The 13,446-nt window shown below is 40.1% G+C and overlaps 1 protein-coding gene across 1 annotated transcript in view; it reads right to left on the reverse strand.

The window, feature by feature from the left end:
* Positions 1-13,446, reverse strand: part of LOC133418720 (1-phosphatidylinositol 4,5-bisphosphate phosphodiesterase beta-4-like) — a 104,390-nt gene that overhangs the window by 17,496 nt on the left and 73,448 nt on the right. The window contains 17 exon segments of the mRNA XM_061707563.1: positions 2,448-2,572; positions 3,044-3,128; positions 4,239-4,383; positions 4,476-4,562; positions 5,478-5,626; positions 5,728-5,823; positions 5,913-6,003; positions 6,690-6,774; positions 6,885-6,964; positions 7,700-7,793; positions 8,657-8,867; positions 9,960-10,068; positions 11,051-11,108; positions 11,584-11,684; positions 11,775-11,856; positions 12,629-12,682; positions 12,772-12,851. Of these exon segments, the coding sequence (XP_061563547.1) occupies positions 2,448-2,572; positions 3,044-3,128; positions 4,239-4,383; positions 4,476-4,562; positions 5,478-5,626; positions 5,728-5,823; positions 5,913-6,003; positions 6,690-6,774; positions 6,885-6,964; positions 7,700-7,793; positions 8,657-8,867; positions 9,960-10,068; positions 11,051-11,108; positions 11,584-11,684; positions 11,775-11,856; positions 12,629-12,682; positions 12,772-12,851 (1,732 nt within the window).

Below are 13,446 nucleotides of genomic sequence, written 5' to 3' on the forward strand. Positions count from 1 at the left end.
AAAGAAAGAAAGAAAGAAAGAAAGAAAGAAAGAAAGAAAGAAAGAAAGAAAGAAAGAAGAAAGAAAGAAAGAAAGAAAGAAAGAATTTGTGTAACAAACATGGCGGAACGGTGATCTTTTATCAATTTAATTGTTGTAGTTTAGTAGCATTTAGTATTCTTTTAGAGCAGTGATTTGGGGCTCCAAAGACTGAATGTGGTGATAGATTTATAGTTACAAAGGTGGAGTTGAATTGGTATTTTTTTATCGTTATCGGGATAAATGCCAGAAATTATCGTGATACATTTTTAGTCCATACCGCCCATCCCTACTTCAGAGTGACAGGGACTTCTCTGGTTTCCTCTCCTCAACCTATTCCTACTGCAGACGCTGCACCACTCGGGTGAAACGCCTCCAGCCGTGCACATGCCCTGCACAGCGGGCCATATGCTCCAACCCCCCCCGCCTCCGGACAGCGAGCAGCAGCTGTCCCTACACGGGCACCACTCCCAGTCCAGGTGTGTACGTGCTGCTGACACGTTTGAGAATGTGACAGTCTAAAGAGAGTCGTCTTCACTCTGACGCTAAACAACAAACAACCTCCATAAAGTCTCCACGCACGTCAGGTGCGTTTAATGTTTTATGAGATGGAGAAGTAACGGGACGGTTGGAGCAGGAGAAGAGCATCCTATGGGCAGAAATATGTGCCACTAGAAACTGAATTGAATAATTTATATTTGAATTTGAATTGCTCAACTTTAATAATTGCATTAAAAATCTGAATCATATAATTTGAATTTGTATGCAGAAATCTTTCTACAAAACTGCAAGATATAAATCTACACTTTTTACACAGAATGGAGAAAACACAATAAGTTTCGAAATATCTAGCTCCCATTGGTCGTTTACATCGTTGAAAGAAAATAGAGGTTATAGTAGGCTATGTGAAAAGGAGTTCTTTGTATCTGCACTTGATTGCTCTTCCTCCGGAAGACCCGGATGTCTGGCACAGTAGAATTGAAATCGAATTGCAAGAACTGAATTTGAATTGTGAGAACTGAATGTAGATTCAGTTTTTGAATGCAATGATTCAAATTAAACAATACAAATTGAAATTATGTGATTCAGATTCAGTTTTTTAATGCAATTATTCAAGTTGAGCAATTCAAATTCAAATATAAATTATTCAAATTCAGTTTCTAGTGGCACATATTTCTGCCCATAGCATCCTCATGGTGGGATCCATGGTGGCCTTTGCAGAGTTTGCCCACATGGACTGAGTGGGATTGGCTTTTCAGGTCAGCAAACTGGTTATTTTTCCAGTGTTGGGGCAAGAAACCCTCACGGGACCCACTTAGTTCCCCCGTTTGGTCTGCTTATATCTCTGATGGGCCTCATATGTTTGGCCTACATGAGCTTTCCACATGCACGCGTACTATTTGCCTATTTCCAAGTCGTCAAGTAACGAAGTACAAATACTTCGTTACCTTACTTAAGTAGAAATTTTGGTTATCTATACTTCACTGGAGTAATTATTTTTCAGACGACTTTTTACTTTTACTCCTTACATTTTCACGCAATTATCGGTACTTTTTACTCCTTACATTTTAAAAACAGCCTTGTTACTCTATTTCATTTCGGCCTTTAAAAAAAAACTATCCACTTAAATTGCTCCATCCGGATAGAGTGAATTTGGTTGTGGTTGTTTCAGATGTTCTTGTCCAGTTTTGTTCTTACATCCGTTCCCTCAGATTCCTGCAACTAAACTTGGATGTACATTCCAATAAAGGTTAGGATAAATGATAACATGCCTCTGAAGTTTGACTTTTTGCACCATTACAAGACTTATAGTCAACTAGTCATCATATCTTCTGCTCTCTGAAACACATGTTAATGCTCAATAGTACACATATATGGTTCTTTAATATATTTGCATTATACTAAGATACATTCATTTTCAATGGCTTTTATCCTTAATGGCTTTTTCCCCCTTACATTACTTTTACTTTTATACTTTAATTAGTTTTGAAACCAGTACTTTTCTACTTTTACTTGAGTAAAAAACTTGAGTTGATACTTCAACTTCTACAGGAGTATTTTTAAACTCTAGTATCTATACTTTTACCTGAGTAATGAATGTGAATACTTTTGACACCTCTGCCTATTTCAAGCTCAAGCCCACTTGTTACCCAAGTACCACATGGACGTGCTGGATGGATCATTTGTACAATATCTATCAATTCTCTTGCATAAGATGCATCTCTTCCCTCAACACAACCTTAACGAGAGGTGTTGCTGAGAATAAGTGAGCACCGTCATCCTCTCGGTCCCCAGTTTGGTTGTTTCATGATACAGTTTTCACGCTGCATCGTATCGGGCCGCTCACTGGGTCCTTGCAACTAGATGTGTGTGCGGGAGTTGCATGGACCTGCGTGAGGTCAGGAGTCCCGTGTTGCGTGCCGTGGTACCTGGGGTCTGGAAGTTCAGCGAGACCATCTGGCAGCCTGCGTTCCAGAAGATCTGAGGCATGTAATTACTGGAGTCCACCCGGCCTCCTTTGGGGTAGATACGGCTCATCTGACGCTTGTTGTAGCTGCACTGATGCTCAGGAAAATAAAAAGAGGAGAGCACGCGTGTTCCCGGCACTTGTGTGCACGTCTGTATCAAACAGACTGCCATGGCTATTTTTAGTGTGAACAGCTTGGGTCAAGCCATCCCAACGGTGAGTGAGAGAGAGGCGAGCGAGTATCGGGCCAAATTACAGAGTCCAAATGCACATTAGGCTCAAGAGACTTTGAGCTCTTCTCCAACTGTGGAGGCAAATAATGCCGAAGCTCTGACGCACTACTGGGCTCTGATTTAGGTGACCCAGATTATATTAAGGTACAACTTAACTGCCACATAGTTTTACTCTGATAGGCACCAACGAGTGTGTGCATCTGACCATCCTCTCCTGATGATCCTAAGAAGACATCCTTAGTGTTTTTTGTGCATTTCAAAGTACCTTGTTCTGTGTTTTTTAACTCAAATAAATGTAATTATTTCCCAACAGCTCAGAGGATACTTGACAAACTCGATGGCGTTCGTCTTCAGGTAACCCAGGCCAACCGACTCGTTAAAAGACGACATGTTGTAGTGGATATTCCTTTCTGAAAGATAAGAAGAATAAAAAGAAGTGGGTTGGATTTTTTTCTCTGCTATTCACAGATACTCCACACAGTAAAAGTTATAACACAATAGGGGTGTAACAATATATCGTGCCACGAAATTTCGCGATACAAAAACGTCACGAAACGTGTCGTGGAGGTGGCAAAGTGTATCGCGATATTGGGTTATTAATATTAATCTATTGTGTTGACTAGAAACGACCGGGCCTCGACCCGCGGACTAAAATCTTACTCCGCTCAGAAGAAACTAGTCCCGTTTTCAGCTCTGAACCTTTACTTATGTAAGTCTGGTGTAAAGTTAAGCCTTACCTTATTAAATTAAACCTTTTTAGTAAGATAAACACGGGGACAACTTCTGCTGAGTTCCAGTGTACTTTAATGTCCGCTCAACAGTGTAGGATTTTAGAACATCAACACAGCACCTAGTGCCGTACTGTGGCGTATCACTCCGCCCAATCTAAAACATACTAACAACTACAGATAAACTGACTAGTGTAATTATAGTCCCTGATTTACATCAGAATATAAATATATATTTATAAAATAATGAACCCTGAATTACCAAAATAACCTTCTTAACAAAAATAAATCTCCTCTTACACTTATAAGGTGAGCATGAATCAATCTTTTTTATGATGTAAAATTGTATGTATTTATTTATTTATTTAATTTTAGTTGTTAAATTTCTGGAAAAGAAAAAAGTCAAATCATACATGAGAGAAACTATTCAGTTTGTGGCAAAATATTTGTACTTGTATGAAACTGAAGATCATAATGCAAACCTGACATTTACTTTTAGTTCAGTTTGTGGAAAATGGTTTCTCTTTAAAACTTAAACAGTTATAAAGCATTACCAACTGGATCAATAGGGCAAACGTACAGTATTGTTTTGTATCTTTCAAATAAAATACATTTTTTTTCCAGTCATATTTTCCTCATTCAAGGTTGTTAAAAAAATACTGCTATAATTTCGTATCGTTATCGTGAATCATACCGTATCGTGAGATTAGTGTATCGTTACACCCCTATAATACAAGTAAAATTCCTCTGCCAGAGAAATAAGGATGACATGAGACGGGACTGGAAGCTCACCCTCCGCCACGTCAAAGCTCTGGAACTTGACGGGCTGTGCATAATTGACCATGGCTGAGAGATACGGGTGGATGTTGGTTGTGGCTCCCACGTAGGTGTACTGAGCGATCAGAGCCTCCTCCGAGTCTTCCGGCACATCTACACTCTGCAGAAGCAAAGGTACAAAAACACGTGCAGACACGTCTTTCTGACCCGACCCAGACTAAGAAATGTATTTAGAAGTGGAGAGGTACTCGCCTTCTTGTTGTTGTCTTGGTCGGAGGCCTCTGAAATATCTGTGGCATCCGTTGCTTCAGAGACTTCAACAACTTCATCGTCAGGTGCCTGCAAACACGAGTTGGTGCCGTTATATTGTAAACTGCATTTACTGTCTGACATCATGGGCTCAATGTTTTACGACCATGACGACTTCAACCACAACATGCAGATTCACGGTTTGTCTAAGACAGGGGTCGGCAACCAGCGGCTCTAGAGCCGCATGCGGCTCTTTAGCGCCGCCCTAGTGGCTCCTGGAGCTTTTTCAAAAATGTTTGACCTTTTTTTTTTTTCTTTTTCTCTTTTTATTCTTTTCTTCCTTTTTCCTTTCCTTTTTAATCTCGACATTTCGCTTTTTTCTCGTCATTTCGACTTTTTTCTCAAGATTGTACTTCAACATTAATCTTGACATTTCGACTTTTTTCTCAAAGTGCATAATGAAAAAAAAAAAATCTTCCCCCAGTTATAACTAATATAGAAACATGCAGCATGTGTTGCCTTCATTCTAAGGTTTATACAAGACTTTTCATTTTGTGCGGCTCCAGACATATTTGTTTTTTTTTGTTTTTAGTCCAATATGGCTCTTTCAACATTTTGAGTTGCCGACCCCTGGTCTAAGATATCCTGATTATTTAACGTTAATTAAATGGAAAAATCACAAAAATACTGAGAATACATCTAGTTCTGACATTTCCTTTAGGAACAGGAACCCGTTGAGACCTCCACGTTGTCATTTATTGTTCCACAGCTGAACAGACGTCTTCATCTATTGATTTGTTTTGACAAGTTTACATTTACAATCAGAGCTAATCCAAACGTTGCATGCTGTTCTTCTTTTCAAACATCTGAGTGAAGAGAGAGTAAGACGACTTGATTTTATACTGTGTTCAACACTAGGCTAATATGAAACTGCCCTTCCTGCTCGCTACTGTGTTGAAGTGTCTATTTTTAAAGTTTTGGAGGTGTATTTAAGTGCCGTCTCACCTTCTTGATGCTGTTGCTACGTTCCTCGTCTTTCCCCGAGCCGACGGCGTTACTCTGGGAAACACTGTTGCTCTCTTTCTCGCTGGCTGCCTCTGACAGACTTGGAGCTTCTGAATTCAAATCCTTCACATCTTCTGTTTCTTTCTCTCCTACAGCCAGAGACGCCACGGTAAAAAAAAGCATCACACTGAAACCCAGCCTTCCTTCAGATTCGGAGTATCTCCTTCATGGCTAAGTGCAGGTAACTGACCGTTCTCCGTCTCCTCTTCATTCTCCTCTCCCATAATGATGGCAGGGGTGTTGGTCTCGCCCGCTTCCATGTGCTTCTTGAAGGCCTCGAGCTGCTCTGTGTTGCACATGTGGATATTAAACACCTTCGTACCTGGACTCAGAGCGCTACATAAAAGAGCTGAAACAAGTCATCGGCATGCTTACTCTGCTCAACTTCAGGTTTCAATCGTTTGTTTTTGATGAGGATTTTTCTCTTGAGGTCGTTTGGAGACGGTAATGGGCGGCCAGGTTCAATCTGAGGAGGGAGCAGAAGAAAACTAAGAATGCAGTGTCTATAGTGTCATGTCTACAATAATTTTTTTTATTCTTTTTTTCTTTTTTCTTTTCTTTTTCTTATTCTTTTTTCATTCATGTTCTACATGCAATTTTATTATATATTAATAATAATAATATATATATATTTATTTTTATGATTTTGTATCCTCATAACTATTTTGTTAAATGTTATTAGGTGGGGGCTCCTCATAAGCCTACTGGCTTGCTCGCTCCTCCCTGCACAGTTTCTTTTAACTGCACTTATTTGTGTAATGTTATTTTTTTATGTTATGTGCTAAATTAAACTAAACTAAAGCAGTATTATTATCAAGACGTGCTAAACTCAGAGAGGCCGGGAAAGATGGGGAAAATGAGTATAATTACAGTATATAACAATTACAGTTTATAACAATAATAATAATACTGTTCACACACTGAGTACAGTGTGTGAATATTTATATAAATACAGGTTAAATGATCAGTGAATGGGGGTAGGACTAAATACGTTTACACTTCTTCCTACTACTTTTTTGGCACATGTTAATCAAGAAAGCAAGTTTTAAAAGATGAAATTCGTTGTTGTTTTCTTAAACTTCTCATGAAGTGTTGTTTTTTTTTACATGTTCAAAAATAAAATAAATCAAATCAAACACAGGGACGTCGCACCGGGTAGCTGTCCACGGCCTGTTTGAGGAGGAATTCACAGAATATCTCCTCGCAGTACTTGGCCATCTTGTACTGCTGTGGTTTGCTGGGAAAACACACAAAAACACAGTCAGAACATCCTGCACCTTCACAGTGTAACACACTGGCAATGTTTTTACTACAAATATGACACTTTTCCACAGATTTCACTTTTACCTGCAGTGGTTTTCAAATGACAAAATGACGGGGTAATCTGATGTCACAAATGCCGTCTCCTTGATGGCTTGGATGACATCCTGCCGTAGGAGAAAGAGACAAGACCTAGGTGAAATCAAACTGTGTGAGGAAGAGGAGTTAAAAAGGAGCCGTGATGTGAAATCTCATACTGGCAACGCAAGCGGGAAGACAAATAAGCCCAGTCTCCCTCCGTCCTCCAAGAATTTCGAAGGATGTCTCACAAATGCTGCTCTGCACCCATAACGCTTAGAAGAGGCCTGATACATACATGTATGCCACGTTATGACTTCCCTAAAAACGCAGTAGGACGCAGCCGTGATGCCTCTCTGCTAGGGCTGGACGATTTTGGACAAAAATAAAATCCCGATTTTTTTCTCTCTGAAAACCCGATTTTCGATTTCGATTTTTTTTTGGGTAAAACTACAAAAGACAATGGAATAAATTGTTTCAAATATTTTATCAAATTTCCCTATTGGGAATAAAGTGCAATTGAAAGATACTCTAAATCCTCCTTGAGTTTAGTAAAGTAACAACATTTACAATTTTCTTGACAAAACAAAGATGACTAGACGAGCTCTGTCTGTAATGCAGCCAGCTGCAAAAAAGGAAAATCGATTTTCCTTTTTTTTAACATAGTCTTGATTAATAAATCCGATTTAGATTTAAAATCGATTAATCGCACAGCCCTACTCTCTGCTCATGCTTGATCCTCACTTCTATCACAACTCAGTGACGTATAAACGGATGACAACAGAAGAGTATGAATGAATGGTACTGTGTGTTTGTGAGGTCACCTTGAACAGGATGTCTGTGCACATGGCCTTGCCATGAGTAATGATGGGTTCCTGGTCCTCTCCTTTGCCGTCCCAGCAGTCCAGCTCTATACACCTGGCAGAAAGCACACAGAGGTCTCACCAGGGGTGTCCGCAAACTGCACATAAATAATGTGGTCCTAATTAGGGATGGGAATTGATAAGAATTTTTCGATTCTGCTTAACGATTCGATTCTCATTTGGAAAAAAGGAGAAAAAAACAATTTTAGTATCAACTTTGTTTTATATCTTTGAACAAAAAAATATAAGTGAAGTCTTAAGCCTTGGGCTCCTCCATGGTGCCAGGGAGTCACCACAAAATTATTTGTAATATAAAATATGTATTTATATAAAATAATAATAATAAAATAAATATTCTTCTGTAGAAATTAACTAAATACAACAAATGATTTTGTGGCAATTACACAAGAATGTCCAGTAACATGTTCAACACAACAAACTTAATCCCTGCTTGGTGACATTCATCTATTCTGGACTGATGCTCTTCCTGCCTTGATGAAAGGAGAAGCTAGCGGTAGAAGCTCTTTAACTTCTCCATAGATGAGCTGATGCACTGCAGCTGTGTCAGGAGCTCCGCTGTCCGCCGGAGCGCGCAGCTCTTCTAAAGCATGATTTATGGTTCCGCGTTAAATCGACGCAGAGCCTACGGCGTAGGGTACGCGGGGACGCGTGCCGTACGGTACGTGTCGCCGCGTACCCTACGTGTTTTCCTGGAGGGCGCGAATGCGCATGTTGCGCAACGTGCTTGGTGACGTCATTCGTGCCCACTGGAATCGATAAAGGAATCGTTGGCGAAAAAGGCAAACGATTCCAAGGAATTGAAATACTGAGAACCGGTTCTCAACAAGAACCGGTTCTCGATTCCCATCCCTAGTCCTATTGCAGTCCTGCTTAAATGCAGTGGCCCCGCTTGTGTACCTGCATCCAGACAGCAGGACCTGGCGGTACATCTCCACCGACGACTTCCCTCCGAACTGTCGGCCGGTCAGGTAGGTGTTGTGGGAGGAGCTGATGAAGTAGTGGGCCAGCGACTGGTCCATGTCCTGGTACAGCTCCAGTCGGTCCAGGAACACGGGGGCATTTTCATCTGACATTAGGTACCGGCAGAACCCGTCACTGGACATCTGACCTGGAGAAGAATAAAACAAACGGGGAATAACTGTCCAATTCATGACCTATGCAGTTAATAATAAACGGTTTGAAGGATTTTGCATTACTTTTCTAATCTTGTTGACCATTTTAAGCCCTTTTATACTACAAACTCACAGATTTACACTATTCATCAGCAGCGTGTTGGAGACTCTTCCACGCGTGGAGCGGGGAGGTCATGGATCAAACCACAGACCTTCTGTTTGGCAGAAGACTGCTACCTCCTCATTTATCCCTTTAATATTACTCGCTGCCAAATCTCTGCTTTTTTTTCCCTTTCAAATCTGGCTCAGATAGTGGACCGCGTAATTTCACTATATTCACTACTACGTTTAAGTGCTTCAGTAATTTGTTCGGCAGACGATATTAAACCTGGTAAGATAATATAAGGACTTCCTGACTGACTATCTAAATCAAATAAATATAAAACATTCATCAACACCGCAGCACACACAAGTTTCAGCCCTCACATGATTGAAAATCAGATGTCAGATCACCATGTGCTTTTTGGGCAAAGGATATGTGTAACTTTCTTTTGTTAGATTAACGTTACAGTTTGCATTGGATTTATCGTGATTACTGTACAGGACTGTCTCAGAAAATTAGAATATTGTGATAAAGTTTTTATTTTCTGTAATGCCATTAAAAAAAAACAAAAATGTCATACATTCTGGATTCATTACAAATCAACAGAAATATTGCAAGCCTTTTATTATTTTAATATTGCTGATAATGGCTTACAGTTTAAGATTAAGATTCCCAGAATATTCTAATTTTTTGAGATAGGATATTTTAGTTTTCTTAAACTGTAAGCCATGATCAGCAATATTAAAATAATAAAAGGCTTGCAATATTTCAGTTGATTTGTAATGAATCCAGAATGTATGACATTTTTGTTTTTTTAATGGCATTACAGAAAATAAAAACTTTATCACAATATTCTAATTTTCTGAGACAGTCCTGTAATAGCTTCATCCCCCGTTAACTGTAAAACTGCAGCTTCTCGGTTACGCCAGCAGATGGCAGCAAAGACTAAAGATTGTCTGCCTCCTCTTTCCCTCCACAGTTTTACCTTTTTTCTTCAGTTCATCATCTCTTTCATATTTGTCAATAATCTGCGTGGCTCTCTTGGGGTCATAGAACGGGAACAGAATCTCGTTGAGCCTCGGGTCGCGCTGGTTCTGTGGAGCGTTACGCAAAAACACACACACAGTCATTCACACGTGTCTTATCTACTGCTGCAGTCGCTGCCAAACACAAACCGGATCTAGCACAAACACTTCTGGCACTAAACAAACAGGATGGGAACCACCTAGCTGCCATGTGTGTCAACATTTTCAGAATCTGCGATAAGTTACTCTAAATGGTTTATTGATAACTATTTCAAATTATTTAAATCTATCTGATAATTATACGTTTATATATGCAGATAGTAATAAAATAATCCAAAAATATGTTGTATTATTTCATGCAATTTGTATATATTGGTGGATAAATTTAGTTTCATTTAACTACTGTGGCATTTTGGGAGAAAATGTTGTGAATTCACACTAAGAAGTGATGTGTTAAAATGTTGCTCGGAAACGAAGCAGCCGTGTGTGCTGGAGGTGTTCAGAGCAGCTCCGGCAGAACAACATCATAACACCATTATCGTGTCACTGCCCACTCCTAAAGCCAGGTGGGAATTAATCTGATCGAGTCCAGAGCATGAAGCGGCACACACACGTGACTGCACATCAGCGGTACTAAGCAGGTATTCAGCCACAGAGGAGGAGGACGGGCCACAGGACAGAGAGACGCACAGCAGGAAACGAGATGAACCAAGCAGGACGCAACAGGATGGAAACCTCTACCCTCCTGTTGTCATGGAAACACCAATCAGACTCCGGGAGGGAGGCGAGCTACACTAGGGAGAACACGGGGGGAACGGGATGCGATGGGCATGCAGAATAGGGGGTCTGGTGGAAGTTGCCCTTGCAGGCTTCACTTAAAGTAAAAAGACTTTTGTTTTTCTCTGTTGTGTGAATGGAGCTTTAATGACGGCTGGCGGGCCGGAGGGGCAACTTCTACCCCGAGCAGGGTGGGAGGAAGGCAGGGGGGCTGCAGAGACGGGCACGAGCAAGCCAGCTACACAGAGAAGTTAATGAATGATAAAGAGCTTACTTCATTCAGAAAGCTGACTAACTGGTCTACAGTTAAATAATCAGTTTTGCTCCCATTGCTGCAAAGAAATTTATTAGAAAAAAAAACAACAAAAAAACGTTAAGCTTCTTTAAATAGTCATTCACACGGTCAGTCAGTTAAAATTAGAAAGCTGTCCTTATGAAGAGATAATACTTAAATGTTACTTTTAGTAAAAAGATGTTAATCATCAGTTCTCTTTTCCCTTTTTTTTTGATGTTGTCATTAGGTTGAACATAATTAAATGTTGAACTGTGGAAGCAGGTTAGGCTGTCCAGGCGTAGTTAGTGCAGCGCACGCAGAAAATCTGTCCTGATTATTTCCAAGTTGATGTAGCGGCTCTCACTTGGGAAATATCTCAACTATGCACATCAACGTTCTGTCTGGGTAACAGGGTAACAAAAACGCAACCCAGTGCAAGGCTGTCTTGTTAAATTTGGTGAATTTCTTCAGTAAAATCACATGGTTACATAACAGCTACCATTTATAAAAACTATTACAAACAAGTGACTCACATTTTCTTGAAGAGTTCCTCAATATCTGTGCGGGGACAGATCTTCTGTGTGAGCGCGTAAAAAATGTCAAAGGTGAAGTCTGAATGTTCAATCTCGTCGTTCTGTTGAGGACAGAGAGCCACGTACTTGGAGTTGTTTTTTTTTTTTAAATGAGTAATTGGAAAGATTCATATGACTGATCGCTGTCTGACCTTTCCACTGGGAAGGCCGAGGTCCTTCAGAGCCTGAAAGATGCCCTTCTCCGTCTTCCCGGATGCAAATGTTCGTGTAATGCTAAAGAACAAAGAAAAGAAGAGATTGCAGAACGTGATGAAATGAGTAAATCTCGCTGGATACGATACAAGTTCTGCAGGATACGTTTTCATCTTTTAGTTAGTTAGTTAATATTTATTTCGGTCAATTTTTCCCTGGTCAACATTGTGATTATTTGACCGAAAAGGTCTGGGCTTGAAGCATAAAGTTTATCTTGCCCACCTTTTAACTGAATAGAATATACAAAAAGAACAAATTAAGTATCATAAGTCTACACAAAATAATAATAATAATAACAAAAATAATGATGATGATGATGATGATGATGATGATGATGATGATAATAATAATAATAATGATAATAGTAATAATAATAGCAATAATATGATAATAATAATAATGATAGCTCTGAAAACAGAAAGTGAAAAGATGCTAAAGAAACCGACAAAACCAATTTAAATTGTCATTTTATCTCATGCATGTGTGCATTCTTCTTTGTTTGCTTATTGTGTTTCTTTATATGTGTCCATTACCTTTGCTTTGAATAATATCTTGTATGCTTTTATTGAATTTGCTAGTTTAAGGTCGTTGTCTAATGAGTTCCACAGTTTTACTCCTAAAACAGATAAACATCTGCCCTTTGTGTTTTTTCTTATTGCCGTTGTCTCAAACATTGCAGTTCCCCTGAGGTCGTGTTTGCCCTCTCTTGGCTTGAACAGTTCCTGCATGCAGCCCGGAAGTAAATTGTTATAAGCCTTGTATATTATCACAGCGGTGTTCAGATTAACCTTACCCTCTCACAGGGATCTTCCCATTGACGTTGGTTAGGAAACACATTTTCATCCAACTAAACACGAAAAATGGAAAAGAAAAAAAAAAGAGTTAAACCAAGTAGTATAAGTTGAGGAGAATAAAAGTGCTGTAAAATTCCCTCACTGTTTCTTCAGGCATGTCATTGGACACACATTGTTGGCCTTGAAGTTGTGGATCACCGACCTCAAGCCCTCGATCCATTTCTGCAAACAAAAAAGTTCAAGTAGTTAGACCACACACACTCCCCTCAGCTGTAAACACTGACCACCGGACCGGGCAACCGAGACCAAGACCTTGAAGACCTTGAAGAAGTAAACGAAGGCAAATTAATTACAGGCAAGTTCCTGAGCAGCCCGATCTGAAAAACTCCCACGCACGCAGACATCCACACGGGATGTGCAGCCACAGAAACCCTTAGAGGAAATACAGTCAACGATTACCTGCTCAGTTTTTAGCATCCTTGCTCTACATGTGTACGGTTCAGTGAGTTATTCCTGTTGTCGTGTGTGTGTTTGTATGAGCATGTGTGAGCATGTGTCTGCTGATGTAAACAACCCTGTCATCTCCCCACGTCTGCTGCTCGGGGCCACCTGCTTGCTGGGAAGCGCCGGTGGTTACGCGGTGTCTGTGTCTGAGCTGCTGACGGGAGGCTGACATATCCATCAGGGATGACAGACTTCCAAACTGCAGGGGGGCGAGCCAGCGTACCTGTGTAAGTGTGATGGGTGTTTGTGGTAGAACTGTGTTGAAAAAAATCGATTTCCCAATTCTAAATCAATTCTCATATTAATTCCTTAA

The sequence above is a fragment of the Cololabis saira genome, chromosome 18 (assembly GCF_033807715.1).
Source record: "Cololabis saira isolate AMF1-May2022 chromosome 18, fColSai1.1, whole genome shotgun sequence".
Taxonomy (NCBI): Eukaryota; Metazoa; Chordata; class Actinopteri; order Beloniformes; family Belonidae; genus Cololabis; species Cololabis saira.